The 15,177-nt window shown below is 46.2% G+C and overlaps 1 protein-coding gene across 5 annotated transcripts in view; it reads left to right on the forward strand.

Annotated features, from left to right (window-relative positions):
• The first annotated feature begins 394 nt into the window (after positions 1–394).
• Positions 395–15,177, forward strand: part of ME3 (malic enzyme 3) — a 196,489-nt gene continuing 181,706 nt past the window's right edge. For 3 of the 5 annotated variants that reach the window (XM_045894577.3, XM_064576806.1, XM_045894576.3), the window contains exons 1-2: positions 395–549; positions 932–1,129. In XM_045894577.3, the coding sequence (XP_045750533.1) occupies positions 947–1,129 (183 nt within the window). In that variant the 5' untranslated portion in view covers positions 395–549; positions 932–946. The other 2 variants (XM_045894578.3, XM_045894579.3) reach the window with 2 other exon arrangements.

Raw genomic sequence — 15,177 nt, forward strand, 5'->3', positions numbered from 1 at the left:
GCTATCCAATGCCAAGCTGCTATGTGCCAGTGGCTCTTGAGCACTTGAAATGAGGTTAGGTGTGACTGAGGAACTGGATTTTTTATCTTATTCCATTTAAATTAATTTATTTAAATTTATAGAGCCACATGTGCCTAATGACTATTGTACTGTGCAGTGCAAAGCAACACTGAGCACTGGGTGTCTGAGGATTTCAACTTTGAATCCGAAAGCCAGGGCCTTCCCACAAAGGTGAGTGAGTGGAGGGCATGTTACTCCCTAAACTCTAACACCCTCCGTGCTTTCAGCTGGTCAAGATGGAGACGCTCAGGAGGCATTCTGAGCTTCATTTTGTCACTGGGGAGGCACGTGCACACGGTTATGAGGCGCTCCACGCGCGTCTTCAGGGGAAGTCCCGCACTGCGAAAAAGGGTTTGGGGACCTCTCTTTCCAGAACGCTTAAGCCCTGCGCTCCCGCGGCAGCGGGTGCGGTGCAGCCATTGGCAGGAGGGGAACAGCGGACCGCAGCGCCTCGCCCCGCCTGCGACATCAGCTCTGGGCGCAGCACAGGTGGGCTGGGGAAGGAGGGATCCAGGCGAGCCACCGAGCGAGGTTGGAGGCTCGGGGGCCTCTCGCCACGTAGTGGCCTCTTCCTCGCGGGGATGGGGGCGGTGGTGGCGCGAGCGGTCACCCGCACCCGATCTGCTTCCTGGGCTCCTGGGCTTGCTTTCGCTTTGCCGGGGGCTTGGCTAGGCCTGCGCACCGCAAGCTAGCCGGGAGAGCCGCGCAGGTGGCAGCCGAGGAGGGGCGGCGAACTGGTGCCTTTCACCCTTCAGGCCCCCCTGCCCTCTCCCCGAGGACGCACTCCGGGCTTAGACCCGGTGCTCTGCGGCGCGCGTGGCTCCTTGTTGGCCGTCAGGCGCCCCTGACCTTGGTTTCTCCCCGGTGCCAGGTCTGCTCAAGGACCATGGGCGCCGCGCTGGGCACGCGCGCGCGGCTGGCGCTCCAGCAGGGCCGGGCTTGTGGCGGAGTCCCGCGCTGGACGCCCTCCGCGCCCGCCCGAGGCTGCCACTCCAAATCAGGCCCTGCTCGCCCGGTGCCTCTGAAGAAGCGCGGATACGATGTCACCAGGAACCCGCATCTCAACAAGGTAACGGGGGTAGGGTGGCCCACGCCGCTGTCCTGTGGCTGGCGGGGAGGGGCGCCCCGCCCCCTGGGTCTGGGCTGGATCCTCCCAGGCGCCCTTTCAGTTTTGCCTTGCAGAGGCTTGATGTGAGTTGGTTTGGCTTTTTTTTTTTTTTTTCCCTCCCCTCCCCACCCCTCTTCCGCGTGGAAAAAGATGACGAGTAATGCAGGGAGCCTTATTTCTTCCACAAGAATAATAAAGACTGGGTCAAGGTCTTCTTGGCCAGTACGCTCCCCTGAGGCTTACTAATTCTGTTGGTCGTGGGTAGTTCATTTAGTCTCTGTCAAGTCCACGTTTTCTTATCTGTAAATGAGAGACAGTTGTCCCTGGTGTGTTGTGAAATTTAAAGAGAAAATGGAGGCAGAGTTCTTAGCACAGTACCTGACACCCAGTGAGAACAAACGTCAGCTAAGGCTGTAATTACTATTTTGAGAAAAAGATTATTTTTGAGAGCTGGGGGGAAAAAGAAAGGCTAGAATTACAGAACGTTTAGACCTTGATAGGGCATCAAAGATCCTAATTCAAGTCTCTCCTTTTACAGATGAGAAAACAAAACAAAGGGGATTAGCTCAAGGTCACCAACTAGTTAGTTCTGGCCCTGCCACTGGAATCCAGAACGTGGTGCTTAAGATTCTGGGAGTAGAGTTTAGTATTACTGGAGTTAAAACCCTGGAAGCAAGAGACCTGGATTTAAGGCCTGTCTCCTGATACCTTCTCAAATTAACTTGGGCATCTCATTTAATATCTACTTTCAGGTAGATATTCAGGTTCAACTTTCTCCCGCCTAAAATGGATATTATGACAGAACCGCCATTCCTACCTCATCTGGTTATTATGACAATCAAATGAATTACTGAACTTGAAATAGTATTTTAAACTATATAGAGTGCTTGATAAATAGGTAATTACGACAAAATAAAAATTTTTAATAATTTCTTTGACTCAGAATTGTGAAATTTAAGTGAGGAAATACATGTGGAAAATGTATTTTTGAGAAATAGGAACAATTATACAGATGCTAAGTATTGGGATTATTTTCTACAGAATTAATAGAAGAAGCTAAGAAAAAAAATCTTTCACTCTGCTTATCGCACTACTCCTTGCTCCCCCCAAAGAGACTCTAAGTCCTTTGTATATTACTACTTTGGGATACTTAAGGTGTTTTATGAATTGTAATTGCTTTGGTAGCAAATGTTAGAAAACTCAACTCAAACTGGCTTAACCAACAAAAACCTTCTTTAAATATCTAGAGGAAGGGTTGTTGCAGGCAAGTCTTGACCCAGCAGTCCAGATGGCATCTCTAGGGATGCAGGTTCTCTCTGGCTCTGTTCTGCTTCTACAATGTCAGGCTCCAGCCAGTGGAGTCTTTCACTTCAATGCTGGTATAATCTCCTATCTCCTTTTCTCACACCACACTGTGCAAGGATAGAAAGACACTTTCTTTGGGAGGGGAGGATACTTTCTCTGAAGCCTCAGAGAAAGAGTCCTTCTGTCTCATCAACTCTGATTAAATTCCCTTCCTATTCTCAAACCAATTACCGTAATTTAAGCCAGTCAGGGCTCACCCCTGGAATTAAAGATAAAGTTTAAGGTAGGGCCACTCCAACTGGTTTGGAATAAGGGGATGTGGCTCCTCCACAGCAAATCTGTGTCCTGTCCTCAGATGAAGAAGGGATTGGTGCTGGAAAGCAAAACAATAAACTCCCACTACAAACTCTAGTCGTTTTGACAATACTTGCCTTAGAAGTACTGGCATATTATCAATCAGCACTTTATTGCTTTGTGACCAGTTAAAAAAAAATAAAGGGGGGGCTTGAATGTTTTTTTTAGCCCTAGGTTTATGGCTCCTTAAAAGCACTCTTCCCTTGTCCCTGATATAATTTTTTTCCTTCTAAATAGTATAAATGGGACGTTGTCCATAAATCTAGGGGACCTGACCCTTTCGTAATGCTCAAGATTGTTTTGGTATGTCCCTGAAGTCAGTTGATGCTGGTCTGGAGTGAGGTGAGTATCTGGGGTGATGCAGAGGGAGCCTGATGGCATCCCTGTTCACCCCTGGGGAGAGCAGGGGGAGAAGCAGTGGAGGGAGCAGGAGGGTAGGGAGCTGTTGAGGACGCCCTTCACTTCCCTCTGGAGCGTCCCCCTCTTGCTGTCCCACTGACCTCCAGCACTCTGAGAGTCTCCAGGGAAGGCTTGAAGGTTGGCTCTTTCCATCAGCCAGCTGGGGAGAATTGCTGAGTTAAACAGAACAACTGAGGTTATCCCTGAGGAAGTAAGAGAACGGCCGCTTGGAAGGTAACTGTACTTAGAGTGCGGGTCTGTAGGTGGATTTTTTTCTGCTAGACTGTGAGCGCCTCCAGGGCAGGGGCTGAGTTTCATGTGTTTGTGGCTGGCATAGGGTAGTTCTTGAAGGATCTAGCAAGGCTATGAACATGAAAATTAGCATTACATTCTGGGAATGTGTTTACTAGATTCTTTTTAATTTTAATCTTTAACTATTTTTTTAAATTGACATAGAGTTGACATATAATATATTAGTTTCAGGTGTGGTTGTTGCCAAAGGCGAGGAAGGTGGGGGGATGGGTGAAATAGGTGAAGGAGATTAAGAGGTGCAAACTTCCAGTTATAAAGTAAGTACGGGGATGTAAAGTATAGGACGTCTTCTATTATTCATGTTGACTGTGGCAACAGAGCAGATCTTTGATTATGTATTACAAGATATCAGCCATATTTTACTTACATTAAATAGGCAATGATGAACCCCATTTCATTGGGGTATCTTCATAGGCAGGTATCATCCCCATTCTATTCAGGTAGCAAATGGGTCTTCAAACCATTTCTGGCCTCAACTTACCTATAGCCTCTCTTGGGAAGGGCTGTCCTATTCCCTGCTCCTGAAACAAGATTTGAGTCCCCCCCCCCACACGCATCCTTGTCTTATTGCTCTGTGTTTGTTTCCTTTTGGCCCTGAGCACCCTGTTATAAGGGCTGGATGGTGTGTCTTCCACATTAGACCCTGAGCACCATGCAGACAGTTTTGACACATGATATTCTCTATTGAATTCTCTAATGAATATTTGCTCTTTAAATGACCTCAATCGAGTCATGACCCCTTTGCTCTCAACTTTATTAATATTAGTGCCACTACTTTACAGTTAGCCTGATGCCCTCGTTGTCTAGAAAAATACCTACCAATGGTCTGTTTGGAGGGATTATACCTACTTGGCCCTTATCCCCAGATAATGCCCCTTAAGGGGCATTTCACTGAAGGAGTCTGTTATCTCTCAGAGCGCATCAACTTCCTCCTTTGACCCACATGCCAACAATGATTTTTGCCTTCCACCACCCCTCTACTTGTTTCTCTGCAGTTTTTTCTCTTGAGCTTGATAGTCAGGGAAAGAACGAGTGAGAACAGTGCTACGTCAGATCACCATGATTATGCGCCAGTGCGTTTCATGCAGGGGGCCTCAGAACTGCAGGACCCTGTAGAACACCGCCTTCCTACGTGGATCTGGTGCCTGGAGGTTACTGAACGTGTAAAGGTCCAGTGGCCAGTGCTGCAGCATTGGCCGCACATCTGAGGTGGCACGGGTTTCAGCTCCATCTCTTCTGTATGCAGTGGTGAGTCATTAGATCCTTACACAGCGAGGACATGACTTTGGTTAAAGTATGTGTTTTTATTTGGTGCCGGCTTAGAACTTGATCTTGCCTCCTTTGCATGAGGGGAGTCTGTCCCACACTTGGCTCATCGATCAATCAGGAGATGGTGGCTGGGTGGTACGGAGATTTAGAAGTCTGTTGGTGATGCTGTTTTCTGCCCCCCAAAGTAGACAGCATAAGGTGTCTTCATGAGACCTCTGCTTCGGACAGGATGTTGAATTGGGCCCCCCTGACTGACAGAGAAGCAATGGGTTACTAAGTCAACACTATTTCCATGAAGCATGAGTTCACTCTACACTGGAGTCTCTTGTGCAGTGACTCAGGGCATTGAAGCTCAAACATTGCTCCAATATTTTAAGAGCAAACAAGGAGAGGCAGGTTGGAATTAAATCCTACCTTGTTGACTACAGTTCTGACTTCATGGGATTGATAGCATTTGGTGTCAGGGCTTTGTACTTAGAATGGCTGACAGAACTTGTATTAGTTTGTCCAAAGTTTAGGCAGCTGTAAGGAAGCAAACCCCAATACGGAGGCTTAAACAAGCTAGAAGTGCGTTTCTCTCTTATCAACAAGCCTGGGTAGACAACTGCAGGTCAGTGTGTGGCTTGATGTTGTTGCTCTCAATCCTCAGTGTGCATCTTACGTTTCATGGTCCAAGATGGCTGCCCTAGCCTCTGCCGTCGATTCCACACAGAACCCAGAAGAAAGGGGAAATGCCTTGGGAGGGCACAATTTGAACATTGCTGATATCATTTCCACCCACAGTCAACTGGCCAGGACTTGGTCATAGGCTACAGCTAGCTGCAAGAGAACCTGGGAAATGTAATCTTTTGCCAGGGATCCATATGCACAGCTAACATTCCTATACCTACTAAGGAAAGAGAGACTGGATATTGGGGAAACTGCCACAAAATGCTTCTCTGAAACTTTAATGTTTTTACTGTCAATTTTATCCCAAACTTTAAAATCCATCCGTTTCGGGGCACCTGGGTGGCTCAGTCAGTTAAGCATCTGCCTTCGGCTCAGGTCATGATCCCAGGGTTCTGGGATCAGGCACCACGTGGGGCTCCCTGCTCAGTGGGGAGCCTGCTTCTCCCTCTCCTCCCCACTCATGCTCTGTCACTATTTCTGTCTCTCTCTCAAATAGATAAATAAAATCTTTAAAAAAAAAAATAAAAAATAAAATCCACCTGTTTCTCTACATCCCTTCTACCACCAGCCCTATTCACTCCTTCATCATCTTATGTCTAGATTTTGCAGGAGCCTCCTCATTGGTCTACCACCTTCCTGTCATCTTCCTTCTGATTCTCATAACCACCTCTTGGGAGGCTAAAACCTGGTACACATCCTCAACTACTCTCTTTCCTTCAGACCCCATATCCAGTCCCCCAAATAGTTCTGTTGCTCTATTTTTGGACTAGGTCTGGAATCCAGCCCCTGCTCACCATGGGTCCCACCCTGACCTAAGCCACTGACGTTTCTTGGCTGGGTAACTGCAGGGGCCTCCTAGCTGCTGTCCTTGCTCCCCGCTGAGCTCCTCTTGTTTATTCTGCGCACAACAGCCAGCGTGATCCTTTTAAAACTGTTTGACCACGTCACTCTTCGGCTCAAACCCCACTAAGTCAGAGTCCTTAGAATACCTTGCCTGATTGGACCCCCTCTGACCTCATCTTTGCTGCTCTTCAGCCTCACTCGCTGCCAGCTGGCCTCCTTGCTGTTCCTCACACACTCTAATCATGCTCCTGCCTCAAGTCTTTGCATGGGCTATTCCCCCTTCCTTGAACACACATCCCCTCAATAGCCACATGGTTAACTCCCTCACCTTCTTCAAGGCTTCTCCCTTTCTCAGTGAGACCCACTCTGCCCCACCAGATGCACTTGTGAATGTCCTGCAATTTTCTTGGTCCTCCTTAATGTGGTCTACTTCCCCCCCGCCCAGGTATTTGATACTTCCTAGTATATTATTTAATTACCTTACCGAATATATCTCTTATTTATTGTTTGCGTTTCCCCACTATAATGTAAGCTCCATTTGGGCAGGCATTTTTGACTTATTTGTTCATTGATGTATCCAAGGTACTCAGAACAGTGCCTGGCCCGTATTTGGCGCTCAATAAACAGTTATTGGATGAGTGAGTCATTCAGAGACACATCTGCTAAGGCTCCTTCCTCTCATCCCTTCCTTTCACCTCCCTTTTCACCAAAGCCCCCGTCTTTCACCCTGGTGCCTCTCCTCCCCCAGAGCCCCCCTATGCAGTGTTGGTATGCCCAGGATCACCTCTATCTGGATTGCAGATCACTAGGGCCAAGTAAATAACATTCAGACCAACTTTTAGAAGTTCACTCATCTCACACGGGTGACATTTGTATTCTGTGGAAACCCCATAAAATAGTCTTATTTTAAGGTTTGCCTGCATACCATTAGTTATCTTCTAGAGGCAGTGTGTTTATTTTCATGTAATAAAATGTTAACACAGGAACCCTGCCACCTGTTCTAAAAATGATTGTAAACAGCAAAATCTAGATCATGGAAATAGCGACGCTGGAGGGCACATCCCATACAGAAATACATGTTGTCTGGCTCAGACTTGGGCCAGCTGGCATCTAAGCCAATCTACTCTGGGCTTTCAAGGTGGAATGTCTGTGGATACTTTCTCGGGCTCATCCCCAGTCTCCCTGTTTCTAGCTTCTCTTGGTCCTCTTGGATCTTTGTAAGCTCTGGGGTTATGGCTTTATTTTACTTTAAATTTTTGTCATTTCTACAAAAGGTTTCTTTTATCATTTACCCTCTTCTTTCCAAATGCCAGTTTTGTAGTGAGAGGGGAGAAAAAGGCCTTTCATTTACATTTTCATTTATTCCCTTGCAAAGGGATCACTAATGTGCAGCACTTTTGTTTGCAAAGACATGAACTATAGTCTGCTTCCAGACCTTCACTTTGATGTGTAGAAAGTACATTGGGAAATCCTTTGGGGGTGGTGTCTGACTGCCTCTCTGATGCAGAGCACAAAAGATGCTCTATGATGGTGTGATGAAAATCTGAGGGATACCCTCCTTTTGGGGTGCTGAGGTCAGTGGTTAAAAGCATGCATTCATTCTGTACCCAAATGGTTGCCCGGCAGCCTGCTTACAACACAGTTCCGACCAAAGTAAAGAGTAAAATGCACCCAGTCACTTGAGGAGAGGGATTTTTTGATGGAAAGATCATCAGCTTTGAGGAACTTGAATAAGAGAAAATCAAAGCTGCATTTGCTTTTAGAAGTTTTATTGAAAGCTGGAGGGACTATAGAATTGAACTGAATGATTAGCAACTTGAGAATATTATTTTTTTTTTAAAGCATCGTGTCTGGATTCTGCACTGTTGTTGGGTAGTAGAGCTACATGATGCCCATTGCACAAGTGATCCTGAAACATACTCCCTGGAGGTGTGGAACTCTGGAGGGAGCAGACCCTGTGAGTTCCTTTGTTTTGTTTTGCTTTGTTCTTTCCGAAAATAGAAGGAGGAAGCTACTGTCTGCACGAGTTTGCATCCCTCCTAAGTTACTGAAGTGTCCCATGGCTTTCCCAATAAGGAGAAAGGAAGCCAAGTGCCTTCACGTCTAAAGTGGAGCTGGGTCTCCACTCACAGTAGACAGCCTCTATTACCTCTTTCTCTGGTTTCTGAAGGAGGTGGTGAATTTTCCAAGCCAGATTCCTACCATACCGAATTTCCTTCCCTAGGGGAATGCCTTGTGGAGGAAACTTAAGTAATAATGATATGAGCTAGCATTTTTTTAGGACATGCAATGTGCCCAGAATTGTTCTACACATTTTCGATGCATTAACTCATTTCATATAATACCACAATGTTGTGCAGTACACTGTTATTTTACAGATGAGGAAACTGAGGCACAGGAGGTTGGCTAGGTTAGCTAACTCGCCCACAGTCATAATGGCAGAGCTGGATCTTGAACCCAGGCAATCTGGTTGTAGGTCCACGTCCTCCCCCACTATGATGCACAGCCACTTCTGGACTACAGGTGCCCTCACGCTTGAGTTGGCACATGGAGTCTGATGCTCTGGGCCATTCCCTGTCATGGGCCTCTGACAGACTGTTAGCACTTCCACCGGCTCTGTTAGATCAGACTCTGGGAGTTGGAGAGAATTTTAAGGATCACTGGATGCCTTCTCTTCACCCTTTAAGTGTGTGTAATTCTCCCAAGACTCGTTTGTTTATCAAAGTTATTCAATCGACATTTGCTCCATTATCTATTCTTTTTTAGGCAGTGGAAACCCAGTGGTAAATACACTTCTTTGGCCTTCAAGGAGCCTATAGTGTAAGAGGGGTGATGGTGGAACCGGTTAGTAAGCAGGAAGTTCAGTTCAGGAGGTCTGTGTAATGGGAGGCACACAGGTACTTGTGCTTTCCAGGGCCACCTTTGCCACACCACCTTCCTTGATGAGCCGCATGGAAGTGACTCATTCATTCTTTCCACTCCTTGGGCATTTTGCTTATGTAGTCATGGCTCTCTTCCACATTTGGTCTCAGTAGACATTCATGGTATGCATGATTGTCTCCATCTTGATGTCATCTTCAGAGCCAGAACCACGTCTCAGGCATTGCATGGCCAGCCACAATGGCTTCTTCAAAGTGTACCCCCAATAACAATTAGTTACATGAATCCCTTTCACCTTCCCTCCTGGACTGATCAGAAACCACTATGGTGAAGACGGATAACATACAACCCCATTGGCCATCTCTTCTAAAAAGATGGTGACAATATAAATTATATTTAGATTCTCCATGGGACTTGGAGGATTTTGGAAGCCAAGAGAGATCTTTTATTCTGGTCATAGAAGTTTCGGGAATCCATTGCTTTAAGAGAGTCTCCTGCTCTGATGCTGGGCCAGATGTACTTCATCTAAAGAACAGCACCTTTATTGTGAGATTCTTTATTCTCGTCCTTGAGACAGCTTTAAAGACATCAGATTCAGGGCGCCTGGGTGGCTCAGTCGGTTAAGCGACTGCCTTTGGCTCAGGTCATGATCCCGGAGTCCTGGGATCGAGTCCCACATCGGGCTCCCAGCTCAGCAGGGAGTCTGCTTCTCTCTCTGACCCTCTCCCCTCTCATGCTGTTTCTCTCTCACTCGCTCTCAAATAAATAAATAAATAAATAAATAAATAAATAAATAAATAAATAAATAAAATCTTAAAAAAAAAAGACGTCAGATTCAGGCCTGCTGTAACTAACAGCAGGTTAAAGGGTTTTGGAAGTTGAAGGAGTGTAGTCAGCTCAAATCAATTGCGTGTGGCCTCCCAGGGGCATGGACTGTGACCAGGTGGGATGCAGCAGAGCACTCAGGCTACCAGCTAGGTATTCGAACTCAGAGAAACCCAAGGTTCCAGCTCCAGCTCGGTCATTCACTAGATTTGGGACCTTGGAAAGGCCCCTTCATTTTTAAGCCTCAGTTTCTCATCCGGGAATGGGGATGATAATAAAATATACCTACCTCACAAGTGTGCTCTAATGATTAAATGAAATAATGTATGTCAAGCACATTGTAAGTGCTCGGTTAGTTCTCAGTCAATCCATGTTTCTGAAGCTTCTGCTCCACTCCTAACACAAGGCATCAGACTGTAGGGTGTGGACCTGCCCTCTTAGAGCATCCAGTCCCAAGGAGAAGGGAAGAGCAAGGGATCCAAACTCATTTTCCATCGGCATGGATACATCCGATTTTGGCAGAGGTTCGGTACAAGAGGAATAAGTCAGGGAAGAGGCATGTTGGGTAGAGAAATGATAATTTCTCTGTACTCGATAGAGCTTAAGCTGGATGTTCTAGATGTTTGTCTGAAAGAAACTTGAATAAAAATGTCTGCAGCAGCAGAAAACTCATTGGAAGAGCTGGTACTTCTGGAAGTTGAAACTAGGGTCGAAGGGAGGGGCTACCGTCATACCCTGCAGGAATCCTGGGACTTTGTCCCAAATTTCGGCACATCCTAACCAAGGTTTTAAAAACTGACTGAAAAATCCAAATTTAGCTGATCTGTTTATCTGCCAGTGTGTCTATGTATCATGTCTCTGTCTTTCTATCTGTCACTATAGCACTCTCAGTCTCATGAGATTATGGTATCAAGACAGCAAGACAAGAGAACGTCGGCTATGGGCGTTTAGCATAAAAGTTAAAATGTTGCTTCAAATCCAGCTAAATCGGGCATGGCGCACTTCACCGAGCCAGCGGCCAGATTGGGCAGGGAGCGTGAGAGTCCCACTGTCTCCATACACTCTGCTGTGGGTAATTAATAAATACATGCATGAAAATATTTTAAATGAGCATCCTCCCTCTGTTGGAACTCAGGATGAGCATTCCTCCAAAGACTATTAATAGGTCATCTTGTCCAGTCCTCTGTCTTTGAGCAGACAATATCCTAACACATTACAATGATTTTACAGGTAAGGTTTCAGAGGCCCAGACGGCCTGCTCAGGAAGTGAGTTGAGGAGGGTGATCCTGGCCCTTCTTGGATGGTGTCTGTGTCCTAGATCTGCTGCCATTGAAAGGTAGCACTTTGCCTGCCCTCCTAAAATAGTGCCTACATCAGCCTCATCGACTTACATGGCATACCTTCCAGTCTCTCCATAGAAAGGAGATGTTTTATTTATTTTATTTTTTATTATTATTATTTTTTTAAAGATTTTTATTTATTTATTTGACAGAAAGAGTGATGAAGTGAATAGAGAGCACAAGTAGGCAGAGAGGCAGGCAGAGGGAGAGGGAGAAGCAGACTCTCCACTGAGCAGGGAGCCTGACCGCGGGGCTCAATCCCAGGACCCTGGGATCATGACCTGAGCCGAAGGCAGATGCTTAACCGACTGAGCCACCCAGGCGCCCCGAAAGGAGTTGTTTTAATATTGAACATTGTCATTTGTTGCAAATCTAACCATCTGCTGTCACAGTTCCTGCTGTCACTCCTTGGATGTCCATTTCTGAAGAATAGACCTGCTCCTGACTCCCACCTTCATTTCAGGTTTTGTGTTTTCCTCTGCAGTAACACGATCATGAAGACAAAGCATTTGACAGGAAGCTTACCCTCCCATCATGCTCTCCCTTCTTATCTCTTTTATTTTTGGTCTTTTCCACCCCATGATTATTTGTTTTGACTAGTAAGATCTCTTCAGGTCACAGGACAGTGAATAGCAATGCTGTTGCCACCTGATAAAGCAGGCACAGATATAGTAGGTGTGGAAAAAAAAAACCCCAACCTATTAACAGCCATTTTTAGAAACAGGCTTTGAAATCTGCCCATCAGAGCTGAAAGATTTCCACTGTTCTCATGCTCCAGGAGCTGGCAGCAGCTTCTCCTCGCATCTCAGGAGCCTCGGGAGCCGCCTGGCCATGTCTGGGGGAGATGATCATGGGTGCGGGGGCGGGGGGCTCGCCTGCCAGGAGGCACTGGGAGGGAGGGCCTGCAGAGCAGAGGGACTGCCCTGCCTTCAGGAACCCACCTGGCCTGGAGGGTTGAGCATCCTCAGCTGTTCCTTTGTTGACTGAGCTGCTCGGTGTTCTGTGACCTTCTACCAGTCAACTGGACACAGAGTCAGCTGCCTCCTCTGGAACTCATAATTGCTGGAATGATAATATTAGAAATAATAAGAATAAACACATAATGCCTACCCAGCCAGGTACTCTTATAGATGCTTTACATATGTTCTTGCCAAGAAGAGAAAAAATTGTGAAGAAAGTAAGCTTTTCCTGTAGCTCTCTCACACTCTGGTGTGTGGTTTTAAAAACTGTTGGTGTTGGTGGTGGTGTTGGTGGAGAGGAATTGAGCAGGGTCCAGTGTGAGGAAACAACAGAGGGTTGACTTCAGTGGAGGGAAGACCTCTTAAGGAGATGATATTTGCGAAGGTCCTTAACGTAAGAGGAGGCAGCTGGAGAGAAAACCAGGGTAAGAGTGTTTTGGGCAGAGGGAACAGCGCATTCAGTCTGGAGGCAGCAAGCCGCTTGTCCTGGAAGGTTCTGAGCGCCGACAACACGCATTCCAGTGGGAGTGTGATGAGCAAGGGTGGGGGTGGTGGGGGGCTGCCTAAAATCAGGATGGAGAGGACTTGGGGGCCAGAGTATCAGGGCCATGGAGTCTGTGGGCCGGGTTTCGTTCCCAGTACAGCAGGACCCTCTTAAATGGTTCTAAGCAAGGAAGTGATGTGACTGGATTTACGTTAATGAAAGATCTCTCGGTGGAGAACAGCTTGGAGGGCAAGAGTAGAAGCAGGAAGATCAGAAGGGGCTTCGGAAGCCATGGGAGCAAGAAAAGATGGGGCTGGCACGTGGGGGGTGGCAGGGCAGAGGAGAGAAGTGGCTGGATTGGAAATGGAGTTTGAAGGTGGAATGGATGGGACAGGACTCTATGTCCTTCTCCTTCAGCTTCGCCAGGACTCCATCCTGCAACTTTCCCTGTCATGCTGCCTACCCTCCATGCAGCTGCCCCCCGTTTACTGCAACACCTCCTACCCTTCCTCAGCACATCTCATAATAATAAGGAAGAAGGAGGTTGGTGTCTTACCTTTGGAGCTTATGAAGTGCTTCCTGATGGGTGATCTCATTGGATCCCCACAAAAACCTTGTGAGGCAGGCATTTGTTTTCTGGGGGGGGGGGAGACCGGGGCCCAGAGAGCCCAAGTGAGTGTTGGGTTTGAAAAATAATGAGATGCATCAGTCACAATCCTTACCCTCAAGGAACTTAGGGTTCAGACTTAAAACCTCATAAATGTAATGCAGTATGATAGGTTTTATAGTACATTAAAAATATGCTATTAGTAATGTCCAAGTAATTTTTACCTTAGTGGGGAGAAAGAAGGGTGAAGTTTCTTAAAGTGGATGACCTTTGATCCTTATAATAATGTGTTCCATAAAGTAAAAGGGGAAATTTGCTCTGACCTCTCTCCTGAGGTAACTACTTAATTTTTTTGGTGTGTCAGTGCAAATATCTAAAAGATACAAAGGGGTTCCCTGGGTGGACATGGTGGGGGAAAGGTGTCCCAAGCAAATATGGCAAAACGGCATGGCATGTGAGGAAGTGTGGTGATCCTGAAGGACAGAGTGTGTGGGGTGTTGAGGTTGGAGAGCAAGGCAGGGGACACAGCTGGGTGGGGGTCTGGGGCTGATTCTTGCCTGCCTGAAGAGTTTGACCTTTGTCCTGAAGGGAGGGGGACACTCGAATGTGACACTAGGGGATTCGAGCAGTAGGCAGTTCACTCTGGCCTGTGGAGGGCACAAGAGCAGAGTCAGGCAGACTAGTTAAGAAGGAATTCATTCCCAAACAGGAGATGAGGAGGGCCTGATATGGTGATGGTGAGGTGGACACAGACGTGAGAGGTGCCAAGGAAGCAGAAGTCTGCATCCGTTCTAGAATTCCTTAAGTTCCATCATAGCAGTAGGAGTCCAAGATTTATTGTCAGTATCCCAGAAAAACAAATGGAAACCTAATATTTATCCATTGGGAATTTACACAGCTTAATCAGGATATTATATTCCTTTGTCTTTGCCTAGAATTAAACAGATTAAAACTATTAATACTGGTTATCTTATACCAGGATCAGAAATTCTGCTTGGTTTACACATTGTATGTCTTAAACATTGGAGAATTATTGTTAAGTGCAGGAATTCTCAAAACATGCAATTCCGTAAGGAGTACTTTGGCACTGGGGGAAACACAAGGAATTACTAACTTGGGGTGGCTTTATTTTAAGTGTTTTACTCTGCATATTGGTGTGACTGGCCTTTATCTAGCTAAACATGGTCACCTTAGCCAGCATTTTTGTCATTATGGGGACATCGCCCAGCCTCCCATGCGGTAACTGGCATTTCTGCCCTCCCCCTATCACAAAGACTGGGCAGACCCTATTTTAACACCTGTAGGAGTCCAAGGGCCTTTGTTTTTCTTCCATGTTTTCCTTCAGTCCCCTGGAAAAACAATAACTCCTTACATTGAAAATGGAAAGAATATTCATCGTTTGGAAAGTGTATTTTCTAGGTGAGAATTTCCTTCCTGTGTTTTGTTTTTGAGAAAACTTAGGTGGACTAGAAACAAGGATTTGAAGTTCATGCAATATGAACCTTTCACAAATTTGGCCCTCCGTGGACAAAGTGTTGTCACTTTCTCCATTGGATTGAATTTTAGCTCGTCTTTCCCTTTGCTGAGTCCTGGTTTGTCTTTATGGACCGTGATTCCTGGAGAAGGAAAATAGAAGGTCAGAAGTTTATAGGAATTATTATTATTTTTTTCTAATTCCACCCAGTATCAGTCACTCGTCTAGGTAAAAAGCTATTTAAAGATTTTTAAAGAGGTGAAGTTTTAAAAGAATCAGCAGCATGAAT

The sequence above is a fragment of the Mirounga angustirostris genome, unplaced genomic scaffold (genome assembly GCF_029215605.1).
Source record: "Mirounga angustirostris isolate CCGP_5_RB_7025 unplaced genomic scaffold, mMirAng1.0.hap1 SCAF_13, whole genome shotgun sequence".
NCBI lineage: Eukaryota > Metazoa > Chordata > Mammalia > Carnivora > Phocidae > Mirounga > Mirounga angustirostris.